The sequence below is a fragment of the Rasamsonia byssochlamydoides genome (genome assembly GCF_041956645.1).
Source record: "Rasamsonia byssochlamydoides strain NRRL 3658 unplaced genomic scaffold VTN77scaffold_23, whole genome shotgun sequence".
NCBI classification, from domain to species: domain Eukaryota; kingdom Fungi; phylum Ascomycota; class Eurotiomycetes; order Eurotiales; family Trichocomaceae; genus Rasamsonia; species Rasamsonia byssochlamydoides.
In genome coordinates, this window is record NW_027192406.1 from 228,279 (window position 1) to 247,934 (window position 19,656).

The window sequence follows — 19,656 nt, forward strand, 5'->3', positions numbered from 1 at the left end:
ATCACAATCAATCGTCATTTTTGTCCCTCCTTTCCCCCCCCCCTTTTCCCTCTTCCTCCTTTTGTTTCCATTCGATGTTTCCCATTCGATATATCCCATTCGATGCGTCGATCTTTGCGACAGAACTACCTAGAACTAGAACTAGAACTACCTGATAGATAGATAGACATGTTCCTTTCTTCCTTCCTTCTTTCTTCCTTCTCATGTTTTTTCATTATTATTTCATTTTATTACAAAAATGAAAAAAGGTTGCTCCTCCATCGTTGGTCGTCATTTGTCGCCGGAAAAAAAATTCCATTCAAGAGAACGAATGAACGCCATTTTTTTTCATCATGCAACAAGCAAGGCTTCTGAGAAGGCAGAAGGCAGAAGAGTGAAAGAAGCGTGAATGGTGGATTATATGGCAGGAAAAGACAGAAGAGGAGGAGGAGAAGATGAAGATGAAGATGAAGATGAAGGGGAGGGAGGGAGGAAGAAGGGGAGATCTCGAATCGGAAAGGATAGGCAGGTGTGGAGCTGAACTAGGGAGTTACATAGCTACACAAGTAGGTAGGTAGTCAGGTAGCAGGTGGTTGGCATCAACAAGCAAACATCAACGGCCAAACCAGACCAGACCAAACCGAACTCAGAAGAAACGATGGTGGCAAGAAAAAGGAGGTAAAAAAAAGCCATAACATAAAATAACCTAAAATAAGACAATGCTCGAATTTGGAAACAAGAAAAGTCATCTCAAACTGGTCTTGTCATTCCAGCAGTGAGATCGAAAATATTTTATAAAAGAATAGCAACAAGCAAGAAGCATGAAGCAAGCGTGAGGTTACACAATAATATATGATGAGACGACACGACTGGTCATGCAAACATGCCTTCGGCAGCCAAAAAGAATTTCAAGTCATCATCGAGTGGAGAATGCAGAATGATTAATTGTATGCCCTTTTTTTTTTCCCTCACCGCCGCACAAGTTCCCCGTTAAGACAACTCAAAATCTGCAGTCTTAGTTAGCGATTGTCGGTTTTAGCAAGAAAAAAAAATGATGTCATACCTTCTCAGAAACAGTTCCCTGGTTGTACAAATACTTGCTCAGCCCCCGGACCAGTTCCAGTTGTTCGTCAGCCGTCAAACCAGTAATCGCAGTCTCAATGATGTCCCCAACACTGGCTTTGTGTATCGCAATAAAAGTGTGGTAGTACATGTAGGCAAAGAACCCCATAATGAACTGACAGTCCATACGATCGGTGATGCCGCCGTGTCCCGGAATCGACTCGCCAAAGTCCTTGATCTTAAACGTACGTTTCAACCCAGACGCGAAAAATCCACCAAATGGTGCAATCAGCGAGGCAAAGGTCGCAAACACGAGGATATGGAATTGCATCGGGGCGACGTGGATCGTCCTTGGCAAACCAGTCCATTCCGGAAGCATGTATTCCTTCGGCGCAAAGACAGGGTTGGGTGTACATTCCAAGCCGGTCAGAACGTTCGATCCAAGGTCCGTCACAGGGCAGATAAAGTACTTGTAGCGCATCAAGATGTTGGTCATCAGATAACCGAAAATGATCGTGCAAATCCAGGCTCCAACGAATCCCTCGACCGTCTTCTTCGGAGACAGCTTGATGAGCTGCGTTCGTCCAAACGTGATGCCACAGACATAGGCAAAGATGTCGTTGTTGATGACCAGCGACGCCGGCAGAAAAAACCAAATCATGCCTTCAAAGATATTGTTCATGATGAAATGTGCCTGCACAACGATCAGGTAGAGCGCCATGTGAGTCCAGGCGAATTGAGTGAATTGAAACTTATAGTGACCTTTTTGGAGTGTGGCCACGAAGAAGACAAAACCTGAATACGTCAGATTAATACCTTCTCTCAACTTTTGCATTGACTCGAGACACTCACCCATGACGTAAAGCATAAAGCTGATGAAGCGGTGGTGGGTTGCAAAAGGCAACAACACTTTATCCACGAGCAACACATGTTTGAAGTAGTAGATGACACTTTCCCCATAGAGAAAGTACATCGTCGTCGCCAAGAAATACCAATTGAGTGACTTGGTGAACCGCAGGTTTTTCTCTCTGCTGGGAACGTTGGCAATAGCGATAACTTCCTTGAAGGAAAGAATCTGCACGGCAGTAACAATCGCAATCACATAGATGTGGCCGGAAAACATGGCAATGAAGAAGCCTGCAATCATGACGAATGTCCAAATAGTCCGAGTAATAAAAGTTTGCTTTTTCTTCTCGTATTCCGACAGGGGAGGAACGTCAGATTTCTAAACTTGTTAGCAATTTTCCCCAGCGTAAAGCAAGTGCTAGGAAAGCCCACCTCCTCCAGAATGACTTCTGACTTGGAGATACTGCCATTCTTCCCTGGACTTCCAGCCTCAGATCCCACATCGCTTATGTCCGAGGAGCTATGTCGCCGTTGCTCGACGCCATTTGTTCCCCGATGCTGGAACCTCACATTCCTGCGTGTTCTAGCCATTGTGACGAGTCGAGACGCACTCGCATTCACTAAACGTGAAAAGATGTCGTTGTAGTCTGGAGGGCACTACGGCCAGAGCCAGCAGGGACTCAACGATTGGGGGGAGGATGGTGGTTGAGGACGTTGTCAGTGCGACAGTAACTTTTCATGTGAAGGGAACGACTGAATGCGGCTGGGCGGAGCCGGGAAACACGGACGACCAACGACGACCACTTGCTGGCAGAAAAAAAAAAGATCTCTCGGACCAACAGCGACCTGAAGAACTCCGTAGTCGGAAAAGAACAGGATTTTCAGACAGTTGGGTTAGTGAACCTTAGGCCGTCGTTCACTTCCTAATCTTTGAGAGTTAGGCTGCCTTGCTCGACGTCAGTGTCCGACTCGCACATGACGCCGAGCCTTGGCGTCTCTTCAGCCATCCCGTGTTGGTTGCGGGGAGCATAAAGTTGTAATAACTTGTGCATTATTAATATAATTGTTCACCACGCCAGGCAATTGTTGCAATAATCTCCTTCATGGCTCCGCCTCAACCTGTGGCATGGACATCAGTGATGACGAGTTTTCGGATGATGGTTTCGACTCCCTCCCTCCAGGGACCCTGCTCCAGCTTGAGCAGAATGCCTATAAAGCACAGGCACAGGGCGCTCCTGCCACCAGAGCCAGGCAGGACGAGACACAATTTCATAATGGAGCGCATCACGACCCCAGTCTGTCATTGACGGTGCCTCTGCCGGAAAATCAGGGATTATCTAGCGAATATGGCGATATGGATGTTGGGGAGCTAGACGCAGAGGTGCTGGAGAATGCAGACGAGGTTCTAGAGAACGATGGTCCCATGGAGGGATTGGAGCACCATGAACCTTCCATAAGGCTGCCTGTTGAAGGGCATCCAGCTCAGGAAGCCATTCCTCAACCTCAGGAAGCTCCACGTAATGGCGGTAGTGCCCATGATGCATTGCATCGCGGAAACCAGTCGGCTGAAATAGAGCAATTGAGGGCTCAAATTGCAGAGGTACGGTTACAGGATCACTCTTGGGAAAGGTGCAACAGCTGACTATCAGACAGCTTACTCGCCAAAGTGACATAATAAAGAAGGAGTTGGCTGAAGCCAAGGAGGCCGCGCAAACCAAGGCAGGAGAGAACGCTATCCTACGGAAGCAACAAGCAAATATCCTCAAAGAACGCGACCAACAAGTTGCTGCATTACAAAAAAGACTCGCAGATGAAACGGCGAAGCACAAAGGGGCTCTCGAAGCTGCGGATGATGAGACCAAGAAGCTCGCCACGGAGAATGCATTTCTGAAGCAAGATCTTCGCGAGGAGACTTTAAGGTTTAATAACTTGAAGGCGAAGGCCAAGGCCGAGGAAAAGGCCCCGCCCACGACACCAAAGAAGTCGAGAGTCCTTCCTTTTCGAGATGGATTTGAGGATGATGAAATGGTCGTCTTATCCCCTACGAAATCTCCAGGAGGCCGGTCCAGACGAGGGACTCCCACCGTCCCTGGAAAACGGAAGAGAAAGGCCAGCCAGGATGTCCCAATACCGATGGCCTCACTCCAACTGAGCCCTGCAAAAGCTCCGGGAGTGGATGCAGCAGAAACAGAAGAGATTGCGTACAGCAAGGCTCGACCAGATTATAGAGAGGAAGACTCTAACCTACACTATATGAAACGGATCTTGAACCACCGGACGCCTCCAAACACGGAACGGGATATCGAAATTATGGCGAGGCTGGCATTCCCCTCTGAACCGGGCCGGAAACTGTCGTCAATTGTACTGGAAGAAACATCCTCCATTCGCTCGGGTAACTACGCTGTGGGATTTGCCAATGTTATCATTTCTTTGTGGTCGCGTGCTTTGAAGGAAAAGTTCTACGAACCGATCCCTATGTTTATGGCCATAATAAAGTTCATTGTGCTGCTAGATACAGCTTCAATCGCCCCCAAGCTCATCGAGAATCTTGTTCCTGTTCTCCAAGTCTCGGTGGAAGTCAATGCGACTCCTCGGTTCGAGCATTCTCCCGTATCAAGTCGAAGTCGGGGGCAGCTCCGCCAGACCCCTCGCTCGGTACTTCATGACGAAGTTGACTCGACGGAGGCTCTGGAGATCTTGTATCTTGTAGCCACAGCATGCCACAATGATGAGAACACCCAAGAAGCCTTCTGGAGGCATGTTCGATTCGATTTTATATTAACGATGCTGAACTGTCACCAGCCTGTCGACGATATCATCATTACCTTAAACATTCTGGCGACCAGCATCCGTCCGAATTCTTTCGGGAGTATCCAGGAGACGGAGGAGGAACAGAGACAAATCGAGAACTATCTCATTGATCGTGTGGCAAATCTCTTCAGCGAGAACCTTCAGGTGGATGAGGGCCGGGAGCCGTATCTTCCATCGCAAATCTGTGAGATGCGACTCGAAGCGGTGGCATTTTTCGAGACGCTGGCCTTTTCAGCTCCCGATCCAGCAAACAACCGCGGCAATACCGCACTCGCTACCCATGACGTCGTGCTTGCGCGGCTCTTTCGAGTGATGCACGATGAATTGGACGCCCTATACACCGAGCCCCCTGAGCACAAGCTCCGCACAGCACTCGTGAATAGACTGATGCACTTGATATATGGGGTGATTCGAAACCACGGCGAGGTCGACATACATTCCAAGCTGAGACTTCTCTCCGGCGCGACACAAAAATATCGCATCGTTCTCTCACGACTCGCGTTCAGCGAAGGTGAATACCTGGAATCTGGTATCACTGAAGAAACGATGGAAATGGCACGCCGACTGCTGGAAGACGAAGACATGGATCCTGAGGAAGCCGAGGCTATATTTGAGGCCTTTCCCAGCGGCGGGCGTCTCAGCGGCATGGAGTCTTCACAGCAGGACTCGTGAGTGCACTTATTGCATATATGCGGAGTTAAGAGTGGAACATGCAATGGTTATGCATGTAGAGCTATATTGTCTCTAAACGATTATGATTACGACACATTTGTAAAATCAGATACCCTTGATGATGTACAGAAATCTTTCACCTGCTCGTCCCACGTAATAAAACAAATAAAAATGCGACGTTTGTAAAATTAGAATACGCGACAGCCTAATGTTTTTAGCAGTAATAATAATAATGTGACACGACCCGAGAACCAACAACACCCATGACAAAGATCCCCATTTTTCCGTTTCTTTTTGTTTATGTCCAGCGACCAAAGAAAGAAGAAATAGCACCCCAAATCTCAGGGATAACCCTTAGAAGCTCAAAAACAAGTCCTCCACAGATAACAAATGCCAGGACCACTAACCAATCAATATATTAGTAAAAACAAACCCCGTAGAAAGGTTAGGCGATTTGAAAGGAATGTATATACATGTACATACCTACCCACCCAGCAGCTATGGGGGACTTTAATTTCTGGTGCTGTTTAACTGCACTCTTGGGCTTGCCGTGCTTTGCAGCCTCGTGTCGTGCATATTTCTCATTTGCTCGCTTTTGTTTTGGTGTTTGGGCCTATTATCAATTATAATTGTTGTAAGTATAAATAATCAGTAATTCAAATCAACGAGTATATTTAGGTATAATGTAGAAAGAAGATTGGATAAAGTTTATCATACCATAGTTGTATGTATTACTTGGCCTCTTGAAGGAGAGGCTGATAGGGCTGATATAACGAAATCTGATGATGCAATCTAGTAGGATTTTTGTAATTTTAGATCTTGAGTTCAAGATCCTGAGCCAGGATAGGTTCTGCAGATGTGACAGCTGGTCGACAGTTCTGGCCAGGTTGTGATAAAGGGGTTGGAAGCTTGTTGTATTGGTGGCCAGTACTCGTACGGGCTGCACTACGACTATTTACGGTTGGATGACTAAGCTATGACGTAGATGCTATACCCGATACGGAAGGTGCCGGTTCTGACCACGCGACAGCAGTCACAGCGTATTCGTGTCGACGAGACGATAAGATGGTCTACTCCGTAGTTTGACGATGAACTACAGTAGAAACGAGACTCGGAGAGGACAGTTAGGAAATATCAGATCATGAGAATCTAGACTGGATTATAAGCTCAAAACATGACTTTGTCACGTTTGTTGTCTCGATATTGCTTCACAGTGAGATCGCTTTGCAAAACTCGTAGAATGTGAAATTTCTTCCGACTACCTAGACAGAGGTAAAACACTAAGATACATAAAATCGTCCACATAGGCTAAGGTTGAAACGACCTCTCTTCGTAAAGCGAACAGCAGGAAGCGCCTGTAACAAAACACGGAGAGCCAGGTGGCGAAAATACAGAGGGACCTTTTTGGAGACACGATACGGGATGAGTCAATTCTGCCAGAACAGGTGAACCCATGAAAATTTATACTCAGTCATACGCAGCGCTTCATCGTGCGAACACACACCAACACTGAAAACCAAAGTGCTCCTGTATCTCCTCTCCAAACCCTCGCTCAAGGCCAGGGATTGATGAAAAGATAGAAAGTGTTCCACAAAGTGGAAAGGGGCCAAAGAATACGCCTGCCAATGACCCGAAGGCCGTTGGACGGGTTGTTCCGCCGCGATGTGCAATGCAGGGACCAACCCGTGGTGGACCGCCTTCTTGATCGCAGCCACCCAAACAAGGTAAGTATGAGGAAAAGAAAGAAGAGAAAAGTCCAAAAGGTCGGGGGGAGAAGGGGGTATTTATAACTTTGGGAGACGACGCTAAAAATTAAGCGAGGCTTGCTGATTGGTGAGCCAAGAAGCACGGTAGTTGTTTGCACTTGTTTGCATAGTATGCATCGTCTGCATTGTGTGCACTGTGTGTATCTCCAACCAAACACAGCAAACAAGTCAACCTTCCGAGGTCAGCGCACGTGACCTGCCGAGAGATGTTTTTTGAAGATTTGGAAGATCCGCGGAGCGCTGATGAGCAGGAGAGGAGGTAGTTGTCCGGTTACTTGACGCCGTCACCATGAGGAATCGGGCTACGACGCATTTGAGCAAGCCGGTAAGTCTGAGAAAAGCCTCTGCTATTTTCAATCGCACCCGAATGCTCTACAGCTGCTAACGTCTGTCCCCTCTTCCCTTCCAGAGAATCCGGCAATCATGGAGCAAGTATAACCTATATAACCTCAGCCGATTCCGCAATCCCCCAACCGGAAACAAGACGTTCTTCCAGCAGAAATGGGCGGCCAAATCCGTGGCTCGAGCGTATCACGGCGAACAGGTTCGCGAGAGTCAATGGACTCGCATGTTCTCCCGCCGCATACGGAGTGTGGTTCCCATGAACCCTGCACAACTCGCTCAGGACGATGGATCTCAGATTTCTGCTGGTCGCGGCTCTGGGTTAGAAAAACGACCTGATGGCCGGAAAACTGCCACTTCTCCCCCACGGACGCCGTACATGCAAATGGCATTCGCTCCTCTTGAACGGCGATTAGATGTTGCCATCTTCAGAGCCATGTTTGCAAGCAGTACGAGACAGGCCCGGCAATTTGTCATCCATGGCGCTGTCACTGTTAATGGGAAAAAGGTACACCCTCTCTGGCTGTTAAGTGACAACAAGACTTGATATGCTAATTTCTCCGGCAGATGAGATACCCCGGTTACCTTCTCAACCCTGGTGACCTATTCCAAGTCGATCCTGAGCGCGTCATGTATGCTACTGGTGCTCCGAAGGATAGGGCCGAGCGTCGCGAAGGACGGCTGGCCAGGAAGGCTGCCGCTGAAGCACGCAAAGCTCAGGCTGAGGGCTCTGAAGAAGGCCAAGCAGCTGAAGAAACGGAGGCTGAGAAGAGCGATGAGGAGTCTGCGGCGGAAGAAGATACAAAAGAAGTGAAGGATCCTCGGGAGACCTTGAAGACAATGCTTAGTCAGGCGAAGACCATCCTGTCGCGGGACAAGGATGTGCTTCCAGCCAAGCGCAAGCAGGAAATTCGCGGCTTCCAGAAGGCCGTTCGAAGCGTCCTCTCTCGCTCCGCCTCGAGCACTGTTCTGACTGAGAACCTCGGGGCTCAATTTTCGGAACTCATGAAGCTACTCAAAGTGAAGAAGGCTCAGAAGCAAGAGGAGAAGAAGCCAGAAGAGAAGAAAGAGGAGACGAAGCCAGAGAAGATGCCAGAAGCTAAGCAAGCTGAGTCATCGTCTTCAGAGCCGACGAAGCAATCAGAGTCCACGAAGGCAGCAGCCTCCGTAGAAGGCGTTAGCGACCAGTTGAAAGAAGCGTTCCAGAAAGCTGCCCAGGACGGTGTTGAGAGCCTGGATGAAGAGACTACATCGGAGCTCACGGACGAGGAACTTGATGTTCTGAAACGTGCCCTCGAGCAGCTCCGCGACAACCCGATTGACAGCACCAAGCCGTACGCCACCCCTTGGCGCCCTCGTGATTATATGAGTGCCTTTGCCTTCATCCCTCGATACCTCGAAGTCAACCAGAACATCTGCGCTGCCGTCTATATCCGGCACCCGGTGGCTAGACCAGGTGTTGCAGAGGTGCCCACTCCGTTTGGTGAGTCCGTCGGAACCGCTGCTTTCGCGTGGTATCTGCGCAGAAGGTAGAGCCAGCCTGTCAACTTTTGTTCTTGTTATGCCATTTGTATTACTGGGTTTTCAGCCGCTTGTGCTCATGGATCCTCTCCTCTGTCCGGACTTATGATGGTGCGGAGCGTTGTCCGAGTCTTCGCTTCTGGAGTTGGTTAATTATGTACTGTACAACATAGCACGGTAGTTTGTAAATGCATAGAATTGAAAACTCCATTGATTTGCTCGTATTGTATACTCGTGGCTTAATATGGATCTCACACGGTCAACGACAATAGTAACAGTAGGTCCAACAAAGAAGCAAGAACTACATGGATGTACATGTGCTTGTATTCCTTGTTTGAGTTTCTCATCATTTCTTGGTACCACTATATTTTATCTCAACGTACCTAGGTAGTTCTTCTAGCCAATCAATCAATCCATATAAAATACATGTATGTAACGTCTTCCATACTAGAGGCAATAACGCCACTATTTATTGCGCAAGTTATGGAGATGGTCGAGTTACTGCAGATATTCCGTGTTCAGGGCTACCACGCAAGACTCAACACATGTTATTATATTAGTTAGGGAAAATGCCAGTGGCAGGTTTTGTATCCTTTATCATCAGGCAGGCGTAATTTGCCAAGCCTCGCGGTTTCCACTCTTGCAAGACGCCGGGCGGAGAGAGGTGAAAATATCCGTTCTGAGGGAAAGAGCGGCACACGGACCCGTCGGGTCGTAACTTTCAGTCCTCTCGGCGAATTTTTCATTCTCCGCTTCTAGAAAGCAGCATCATCAACGTCGCGACACGAGAGGCACACGACTGCGCGGGAATTTCATAGCCATGTTCCCGTGGCAAGGAGACTCAACATCGTCTGTCGGCGCTCAATCATCGCAGCATTCCCCCAGTGGGAGCTCTTCGTCCTTCCAGGTACCACAGCTGCGATGGCTCCCTTCGGTGTTGCAGCGCAATCAGAACAATGGTCAACAGCCTTCATCTACGCTACGACCAAGGGTATCATCCATCTCACATGTCGTAGACTCGCCCGCCGCAGACACTCCGGCAGCACAATCAGATGAGCCCAACTCGGACAGTCGACCAAGCTCCCGAGATGCAGCAGCTGCAGACACAGAGGAGCATGACCCAGACTTCGGACCAACGCCGCAGGCGAATGCTTCTGAGGCGGACGGTGGAGATACAAATAATACAACAACCTCCATGCCCGCTGACACAGCGATCACACATTGCGAGGAAGATTATGCCTCTCGCATTCACGGAAAACGCCTAACGACCAAGGAAGAGGTCTCGCTCTTCGAGATCTGTAATCGCCATGCCTCTACGTTCGGAGAGCGCAACAAGCTCTGCGAGTGGTGGAAGACTGTGACGGACGAATTCATCCGTAAGTATGGACATCCGTACTCCTGGCATTCCGTGCGGCGCAAAGTCGAGGTTGTCACGAAGCAGCGGATCAAGTTCCTTGAGGAGCAGAAGGAGAACGGTGGACAAGATCTGTCCAATCCGCAATGGCGCGAAGTGGTTGATGCCTGGATCCCGCACTGGAAACGATTCGAGGAGGCTGAGAAGAAACGGATTGAGATCCGCGACTCGCGCAGAGGGAGGAAGAGAAAGGATCGTTCTTCGGACGTGCTGCCCTGGCAGTCGACGCCAGTGAGATGGGGTTTCTCAGGTCCTGTCAACGCACCCATCCCGCCTGCACCCGTACCCCCACCTGCACCTGTTTTTCAGACTCCACCAGGCGTGAGGTTACCGGCTGGATATGACACCATGTTTGCGAGTCAGAGACCACCGGCACCTCCACCTCAGGTTCCTCAGACCCCTCTTGCTGGGATTCGAGACGCTGCAGCAGGAGCAGACCCGAACGCGAGCGTGACATCCGCCGTGTTGGAGACCCTCAGCAAGTTGAACAAGCACTTGGACATGGCAGCATCGCAGCGCACAAGTTCGCCTGTTGTCTCTGCCCTGGGAGCCGCAGCAGCCGCCGCATCCAACGAGACACCATCCGGGGGATCAGACACGTCGCAATCAGCAGAGAATGGGACTCAGAGTTCGGCATCCGCTTCTGGCACGACGTTGACAGCCTCGGATATCGCCAAACTCAAAGAGGAGATGAAAGAAGAGCTTCGCAAAGAGTTCGAACAGCAGCTGAAGAAAGACCGTGCGCAGCTGGAGGAGAAACTGGACTCGATCCAGCAGACTCAAGAGATGATTCTGGAGATGCTCCGGCAGGAACCACAGTAGCAGGTCGCCCTTTTTGCTATTTCTATACTTGCGCTGCACCGGTCTTTCTCCTTCCTTCCTTCTCATTCCCCTTTATCTATCTATTTAATTTATTGTTTGTGTATGTATGTACAACATACGAAATATGATACCCCCTCGCCGGTCTCCCACCGGTGTCATCTTACTTTTTATCTCGTCAAGCATGCCACGATGACCTTGACCTCGTCGTTGTCATTCGCAGCTGTCTGTCTGTCTGTCTACATTAATTTAATAATAGAAATAGGTCACACAAGCGGGCTTTACTTGAACAAACGAAAACAAACAAGGATACTGGGATTTATTTATTTATTTGGGGTTTTTTTTTGTTCGTTTGAAGGTTCTTGTTCTCCTTCCCTTCTTGCTTGTGATCTGTCTGGTCTGGTTCTGGTCTGTTTCTTATGGAACTAGCTACCTGGGGTCTTGTCTTGAAGTTTCCTCTTTCTTTCTTTCGTTCTTTCTTTTAAGCTCGTATGTACTGTAATATGTACTGTACAATAGTTCTATAGTTCCAAGGTTACACACCCGTATGGGGTTGGGTTTGATTTTGATTGGCCCAGTTATATATGTATATAAGCACAAGCCAGCTTATTGATTGAATGACTCACACAAAAAGTTAAATAAATCGTAGGCATCACGGGTCTATTTTTCGTGCCAAAACTGTACTTACGCTATAGGGAATTGTGTGTGTGCATTGGCTAAATTACACGTTATACACGTACGTGGCAAACAAAGGAGATAGATAGATACTCTTTCGTCCATGTCCATCTCCCCCGGTCATAAGTATTGCATTGCAGGCAAGGTCTAGTAGTAGAAAGTCTCGTCAACGGTACGACCCCTCATCCAGAGAGGCTCGCTGCCGCGGACATAGATGTCCTCGAACAGGATGCGGGGGGTGGGCTCTGGAGGAGCCATCTTCTCGGCCTCGGCGACCTCCTCGTCAACGTGGTTGCGAGCCTCGTTGTCGAGGGCCTTTAGCTCATCCTCGGTGACGACCTTCCACTCGAGCAGCTTCTGCTTGAGCCCGGAAACGGCGTCGTAATTGCTGCGCATGTACTGGATCTCCTCACGGGTACGGTAGGTCGTGCCGGGGTCGGACATGGAGTGACCACCATACCGGTAGGTCACATATTCGAAGACCAAGGGGCCCTTTCCGGAGATGGTGTAGTCCCGGCCATACTGCACGGCGGCCTTGATGGCGAGGACGTCCATACCGTTGACCTTCAGACCGGGGATGTACTGACCACGCTTGTAGTAGTCCGTCAAGGCGGAGGCGCGTGCAGCCGCGGTACCCATACCGTACTTGTTGTCTAGGCACAGCCATCAGTCGTCACGTAACATCAAAAAGATGAATCTCAAAGGAGATACGCCTCGCTTACTCTCACAACCGAAGATGACGGGTAGGTTCCACAGCTTGGCCATGTTGAAAGCCTCAAAGACCTGACCCTGGTTGGCAGCACCATCTCCATACAGGGCCACGCTAGTGGCCTTCTCGCCATTGTATTGCTGGGCAAAGGCCAACCCGGCGCCCACGGGCACCTGTGCGCCGACAATGCCGTTACCACCGAAGAAGTTGGGGGCGAACATGTGCATGGAGCCTCCCTTGCCGTATGCGATACCATCACGGCGACCCAGCAACTCTCCGATGATGGACCGGACGGTACCACCACGCATGTAGGCAAAACCGTGGCATCGGTAGGCAGTGATCAGCTTGTCCTCCTTGGTGATGGCATGCTCAATACCGACGGCGACAGCTTCTTGACCAGTCGACAGATGGCAGAAGCCCCGGATCTTCTTTTCCTTGTACAGACGGTCCGCAGCCAGTTCCATTCGCCTGTGAAAATCGACTGTCAGTCAGAAATACCAGGCGAAGCGCGAGTTCAGCCATTCCGCACCTTATCACGACCATGTCGTAGTACATCTGCTTCAGCTCCTTCTTGGTCGTCTCCAGCGTGTACGGAGGAGGGTCGAGCTCGTAAGTCTCGAAGCTCTCATCCGAGAGTCTGACCGTGAAGGGCTTGTCATCCTCCTGGAGAGGGCATAACCATGGTCAGACAACCTTTTCCAGGGGACGATACTTCGAATGCAGCTATCGGAAAACCTCAGCTCACCTGCGGGATATCTTCAGCATGCGACGAGGCCGCATTGGTGGTGACAGAGCGGCGAGCCGCGAAAGGAGCGAGAGCCTGGCGTCTCAGAGGCGCGACCTGGCGCGCCCACAACGATCGGGAGAACATGGCGAAAGAAAGAGCCCAATGGACGTGATGAAGCTGCTGAGGGAGAGAAATCGCTCTTCTCTCCAACGCAAAGTTGTTGTTGGGGACAATCTTCGCCGGGTACCGGCAGGGGCGTGCTTATGTCAGCACCAGCTGTCCTGTTTGAGACGTCGGTGTGCCCGATGCAAACGTGGCAAACTATATCATCCAAGCATGCTGAGCCTGCATCCATTCTTTCTATCCTTTTCAATTTCTTTCTTCTTTTATTATTTTGATATAGCATTAGCTCAGACTGACTCAAAGAGGAGAAGAAAGAGGGCCCGGTTGCATACAATTTCGTCTATAGCATCGGCAAGATCATGATTGCTGTATATGTATCAAGCTCTCAACAGATCTATAAAACCACATACAAATCGAATTTAAATCTATGCTGTAGCACAGCCGATTTTGCAGAATCCACCTAGTTACTCGTCTTGACAAGAACTATTATCTCGTCCTAATTTTATTGGGTTCTCACAATATTGCCATTGATATATGGCTACTCCTGACAACTATATAGGAGACCAGCTGCAGACCAACTCTAAATATTATGAATATTAATGTCAGCCAATGGAGAGGTCTCAGTGGAACTAGAGAAACAGGAGCGAGTACAAATTTGGATTGAGGGCGGGGTACGTCACTATCTTGCTTATTTAGGAAATTAGTAAAATAGTTATATAGAGTAAAAGCCTCTATAGAGTTCTATTAACTAAGCCTTATATCTTTAACCTTTCTTATACCTCTTATTAAGAAAGTATAATACTGCTTTTCTCTTCTAACTCAGATTTATTAATTTAGTATAATCTCTAGCAACAAAGCTGTAGAACCCCTTCCTAAGATTCAAATTATTAAATAGGAGATATCTAGGATCTAAATGTTACTCTTTTTACGCCCTAAAGCTGGAATTTTCTTAGTATTCTAAGCGAAACAAGTTGTTTCGACTCTCAAAAGACAGTCTAATGACGCCGCGAAGATGAGCCAGATGAGCCCAACAGCAATTGTCACAAGCCGGCTGTGTGTTGCAAGCAATGCTTGCGTTTTGGTACCGCCGCTCTGGTCCAATCCATCATATTATCTTCAACATGAGGGAGAAAATTATCCATTCAGCGAGAAAATGGGGTAAAAAAAAGGACGTACAGGAAAAGAAAACAGAGAAGAAGAGAACGTAATACAATCAATGACCCTTCTACCATTCTTGAAAGTGAATATACCCCATAGCCTCCGTCACACCACTCTGCTGCCCTGGAATCCGATGAAGCCTTGCAAGAGTATTTGGCCATAGTGAGAGCATATATTCAATTCCAGTTTTCTGATCTGTATGAGTTTTGACCAACGAATTATTGGAGCGCCACTTTGTTGCTCAATTTGTCTCACTGACCTCCAGTCCTAGGGTTTATCTGAGCCTGGAACGACCGTGATCATTGGTTTTCTAGCTGCTAGCAATCCTATCTAAGTTCTGCCTCCCAGAAACGAAATATTCCATCGGGAAGCTGCTATGGCTTATCATGGGCTGTAGATAAGAACAAGAGTGTCGAGATTGCCTCGTACCGCTTGTACCATGCTGGCTTGGAGCCAACGTACTGCCTTACAGAGCCTTGCTGCCAGGAAAGAAGGTTGGAAGATCTGGCTTCTTCATTGGTCTTCTTTCCTCCATGCTATCCAGATACAGACTGGCTCTGCCTGGAATTGGCAATCAGGGACTCTCCAAGATATGGTCTATAGCATTTAGAATGCAAATGTAGCTACAAGACAAGACAAGACATCGAGAAACAGGCACTGAAGCTGCTCGACCAGCTCCAAGACTGGTGCTGACTTTTTTTTGAAAGTTACAATCGGACAGACACCAGCAAGACAATCATCCATGGATCTCGAGCATACTTCCTTCTGTCTTCATCTATAGAGATACTCCCACTCACCACCAACATCATCGCATTATACAACGCTACCAGTGTCATCCTTTTTACTCGACGTTACTTACCTGCCGGTGCGCAAGATGGTCCTCCTCTGCCATAGTATCAAATAACGACATAGAAAGACTTTCATCTTTTCCATACAATCTAGTATTATTCTGTCACTAGAGTCTGATTAAATTACACTTAGCCTGCATTCTCCGCTTTTCTAGGAACTCATCAATTTGTTCTATAGCAATATACTTTAAACTACATTTGCTCTCTGAATTGTTTCTATACTAGGTTCCAGTAATCAGAGCAAAAAGGCATAAGGAGTATTGAATTACTAGGGAATTAAATCGCTAGTGGAAGGGGCCTTGGGCATGAAAGTAAGCTGAGCTGAGCTGAGCTGAGTAGTGTGAAGACAAATGCAGTGGTCTGAGTGAGATGTGCTCGAACCTTCCCCCATCTTAATAGACAATCACTTTCTGTACCAGATAGAGACAACTCCTGCAAGGAGAGTAGACAGTAAATCATGCAAATAAATATGAGTGTGACGGTAGGAGTGAGGATAAAATAAAACTGCCTTCGAAGGTGATGCAAGATATAATACATTCAATCAGTGGTAATAAATCTTGCTATGGAGAAGTCGACAGGACAGTAATGCTAGTGACCAGAATTCCTTCAATGAGATCATTAGAACAAAAAAAAATAAACCCTTCTTTACTCTTGGTAATGGTAAAGTAAATTGCAGCTATAATATATCACACGACGCAGAAGCATTATCGCTTGGTTATCAACGTATTATCAACATATCTTAATGAATAGTCATACGGTTACCGATCAATACTTCAGAGATGCAGGAATGAGATCCTTTCTTATCCGTTTCACTGGAAAGTCCTGCTCATATCTTTTCATATCCTGGGTGGTTAATTAATTAATTATTTTTTGATTCTCATCCCGGTTTCAACCTACAATTCCTTGTGTACCTAGGTAAGGGGTAATCTATCTATCTATCTGACAATGGGGTTTTATATATATGTGTATATATAGCATTTCCCAATGAAGTAAATAAATAATTAATTAACTGATTGATCGATTAATTAACTAATGATAACACAGCCTATCTATCATCATCGCGAGGCTTCCTTTTAGCAGAAATGTGCTGTACATGTATGTCTATATATATACATACCTACATACTAAACCGGCATATAGTCTCTGATACCTCGAGCCGTGCACGAGCACGAATGTCTTGTTGAGTTTCTCTCTCTTTCTTTCGATAAATGATTGAGTTCCTCCGTATCTAGAGCTCTGCCATTCCTTAGGGGTAGTAGTGAGTGAGCGAGCGAGAAGGTGAGTTGGAGAAGGAAAGGAAAAGAAAAGAAGAGAAAACATCAATCACCACGAACGAGATGATAAGCATGCAGATCTTGTCAATATAATAATATTGTTGTTATTATCATCATATTACCATGACACACATTCAAGACGGCGCAACATCGCAGATCGGGAAAAGCCAATATCCTCCGTCAAGATCGATCTACTACTAGACTACTACCTAATAATGCAAGGTTATCATATGATATGACATGACATGACATGACATGACATGTGACGAATGTAACCACGGATGGATGGACGCGGATGTCCATTGATCATCGAACACTAACTCTATAGTATAGTATAGTATACGGGATATACTATAACCCAACAAATGGGGATCGACTTGTCAAGACAGCCACAGCCTGATGATCATATCATATCATATCGTATGATCGTCGATTGGTATGCCGCCGATGAATTGCCACATAGCGATGTACTGTACCTAATAATTGGTTGCTATCTGTAGCAAGCAAGCATACTAATGCATCAACCAATAATAATAACACCAATGATAATGATAATAATCTGCCGGTTGGAGGATTCCTTTCTGCAGAGATAGATTTCGAGACTAATGTACATACTCCGTACCTAATGTAACTTCGCGCGGGGAAAAATGAAAACTTGACTACTACCTAAGTGCAGTACGTACCGACTTCTACCGTCTTCTACCGTCTTCAGTTCTTAACCACGGCACCTAGATACGGCATCTAACCAGATCGTCATCGAAATTCTAACCGTACTCTGTATTTTTGTGCCGTACATAGGTAGGTGCGGCGTATATACCCAAGATTTTTCCATAGTAGTATGGACGGAGTACATACTACATACTACAGCGGGTTAAGAAAAAACATGACTATGGCTAATATGTACAGAGTAATGATACCAATATTAAATTATTAAACTTTTTTTTTGGTTCCTTTCCATCGGGTCGGATGGAGACTGAGGTCGGAGGATACTTTTACTCCGTTCGTTTTCTTTAGTCAATCAGTCAGTCAGTATTCTATTCATGATTTATCAATTAGTATGATAGAGTGGTGTAGAAATAAATAAATAAAATAAAAGTATTAGTTAAGGTGGACTGGACAGGGATTTCTAGAAAATGAAATCAAGGTAATAATTTTTTTAAAAAAAAAAAGAATTAGGTCTGTATAGACTAGTCTTGGCTGATCTCGTATACCATGACGATGATTGATTCATTATTGAGATCACTAGCGAGTCATAGCTTAAGTCATAAGTCATAGGTCGGTTGATGATCTTCGATCGAGCTGACTATTCTTTTTTTCACCCTCAATAATGATGAAATACAATCTTTGAAAGTGATGATACAGTCTTTGAAAGTGATGATGAATGTTGTTGTATCTTTCTACCCTAATCCTACTCTGCACATGTACTTTAACCAGACCAGTTAGCTAACTAACCGGAGTAGAATATTGTTCGTTGTTTGTCCAGTCCTGCAGGGTGCACCTAGATACATGCCTACGTAGTAAGGTGATAGGTATGTTATGTAGTCTCTTAAGGTTCCAAAGATCCACTCACTCGCTCACTGCCTATCCTATCATCGGGCTGGAATTGGATTGGGAAGTCTGGCACGGAACCTTCCAACTATCAACTGCAATGGATGGATGCATGCAACCTTACCATGCGTGGCGTGGCCATCATTTTATTCCGCGGCACGAGCCAATGATAATAATGATCATAAAAAATGATAGACAATCGAAGAAGAGAAAAAAAAAAGTATGATTTAGGTATGAATGGACCCGTCGAATTAATCAATTCATTAGATTAAAGCATATATTATCATAACGGCTAATCTAATTGATCCTTCGACAATACTTTGATTATGCAGAGATCGATGAGCATGAAATCTAGAAAAACAATAAAATGGTGGTAGCGTGGTATGTGGGCCAAGTACCACACAGTAATCATAATTAAGGTTGGAGTGCGATCGATCTATTAACATTAAAGTTAACTAATTAACTTAATTTGACTGAACTATTGATTTTTTTTATCCGTACTCCGATTCTTTTTTTTTTCTCTCTCTCTTCTTACTTCATTTCTTTCATGCAGTTATCCATGGTTCCTTTCGGCCCGGTCGGGTGGGACATGCATGCATACAAACAACCACGGTCCACTAGGTGCTAGTAATCAATAATCAATAATTAATAATTATTATATCTGACCGCAGGATGAGGACCTGCGGAGTACCTAAGGCTATTATTTTCTTTTGGTTGTTATATTATTAGGTCATTGTTGACAATCATCTATGAACGACTAACTGCGCTACTCCACTCCACAGATAGATACATAGTTTAATGGCTTCGATTATAGAATGGAAAAGAGTCTGGAAGAAAAGAGTGCTGATTACTCTACTCCGTAGTCGCGCTCGATTCTCGAACGGGAGAATAGGTAGGTAATAGTATAGTTAGTCGTGGGGTCCAATTCATTACTAAAAGAATAGAATAGGATAGGATAAAATCCCAATAAATTAATCAATTCATCGGCAGTGACTATTAACTATTGATCTATTATTGCCCGTTTGCCATCATCTATCATGGTCCATCGGCATATAATAATAGGCCGCACTGTGCCCCGTGCTATCTATCTAGTTATTTATTTACTCCTTACATACGGAGTACATACTCTCATTACTCTGTCAGTGCACTGCCAGTTTTTACTCCGAAGTACTCCGTAGTGGAGAGGTATTAGACTATCGATTGTCGATCGTCCTGCCGCGCCCCACTGTGCTGTGCTGAATGTTGTTTGTATTCGAAAAGAAGGCAAACGGAACAGGTGACAGGAAACAAAGAACAAAGAAAAAGGGAATAATAAAGAAAAAAAAAGAGTTGGGGCAAGAGTCAAGTGTGTTTATTTGTCAG

At 46.5% G+C, this 19,656-nt stretch overlaps 6 protein-coding genes across 6 annotated transcripts; 3 read left to right on the forward strand and 3 right to left on the reverse strand.

Annotated features, from left to right (window-relative positions):
* Window positions 1-947: 947 nt before the first annotated feature.
* Window positions 948-2,478, reverse strand: VTN77DRAFT_3360 (uncharacterized protein; the record flags this gene model as incomplete). The annotated part of the gene is made up of 4 exons (XM_069419300.1): window positions 948-986; window positions 1,043-1,836; window positions 1,894-2,266; window positions 2,320-2,478. The coding sequence occupies 4 exons, from the start codon at window positions 2,476-2,478 to the stop codon at window positions 948-950; spliced, it is 1,365 nt and encodes a 454-aa protein (XP_069278629.1).
* Window positions 2,479-3,013: 535 nt separating this feature from the next.
* On the forward strand, window positions 3,014-5,370 carry VTN77DRAFT_3361 (uncharacterized protein; the record flags this gene model as incomplete). Its single annotated transcript, XM_069419301.1, has 2 exons — window positions 3,014-3,487; window positions 3,541-5,370. The coding sequence occupies 2 exons, from the start codon at window positions 3,014-3,016 to the stop codon at window positions 5,368-5,370; spliced, it is 2,304 nt and encodes a 767-aa protein (XP_069278630.1).
* A 298-nt stretch (window positions 5,371-5,668) lies between these two features.
* Window positions 5,669-6,090, reverse strand: VTN77DRAFT_3362 (uncharacterized protein; the record flags this gene model as incomplete). Its single annotated transcript, XM_069419302.1, has 3 exons — window positions 5,669-5,772; window positions 5,854-5,983; window positions 6,088-6,090. 3 exons carry the CDS (start codon window positions 6,088-6,090, stop codon window positions 5,669-5,671), a joined length of 237 nt encoding a protein of 78 aa, XP_069278631.1.
* Window positions 6,091-7,425: 1,335 nt separating this feature from the next.
* VTN77DRAFT_3363 (mitochondrial 37S ribosomal protein uS4m) lies at window positions 7,426-9,011 on the forward strand (the record flags this gene model as incomplete). Its single annotated transcript, XM_069419303.1, has 3 exons — window positions 7,426-7,461; window positions 7,546-7,986; window positions 8,046-9,011. The coding sequence occupies 3 exons, from the start codon at window positions 7,426-7,428 to the stop codon at window positions 9,009-9,011; spliced, it is 1,443 nt and encodes a 480-aa protein (XP_069278632.1).
* Window positions 9,012-9,819: 808 nt separating this feature from the next.
* On the forward strand, window positions 9,820-11,235 carry VTN77DRAFT_3364 (uncharacterized protein; the record flags this gene model as incomplete). Its single annotated transcript, XM_069419304.1, has 1 exon — window positions 9,820-11,235. One exon carries the CDS (start codon window positions 9,820-9,822, stop codon window positions 11,233-11,235), a length of 1,416 nt encoding a protein of 471 aa, XP_069278633.1.
* An 819-nt stretch (window positions 11,236-12,054) lies between these two features.
* VTN77DRAFT_3365 (uncharacterized protein) lies at window positions 12,055-13,487 on the reverse strand (the record flags this gene model as incomplete). The annotated part of the gene is made up of 4 exons (XM_069419305.1): window positions 12,055-12,560; window positions 12,630-13,084; window positions 13,146-13,279; window positions 13,362-13,487. The coding sequence occupies 4 exons, from the start codon at window positions 13,485-13,487 to the stop codon at window positions 12,055-12,057; spliced, it is 1,221 nt and encodes a 406-aa protein (XP_069278634.1).
* Between the last annotated feature and the right edge of the window lie 6,169 nt (window positions 13,488-19,656).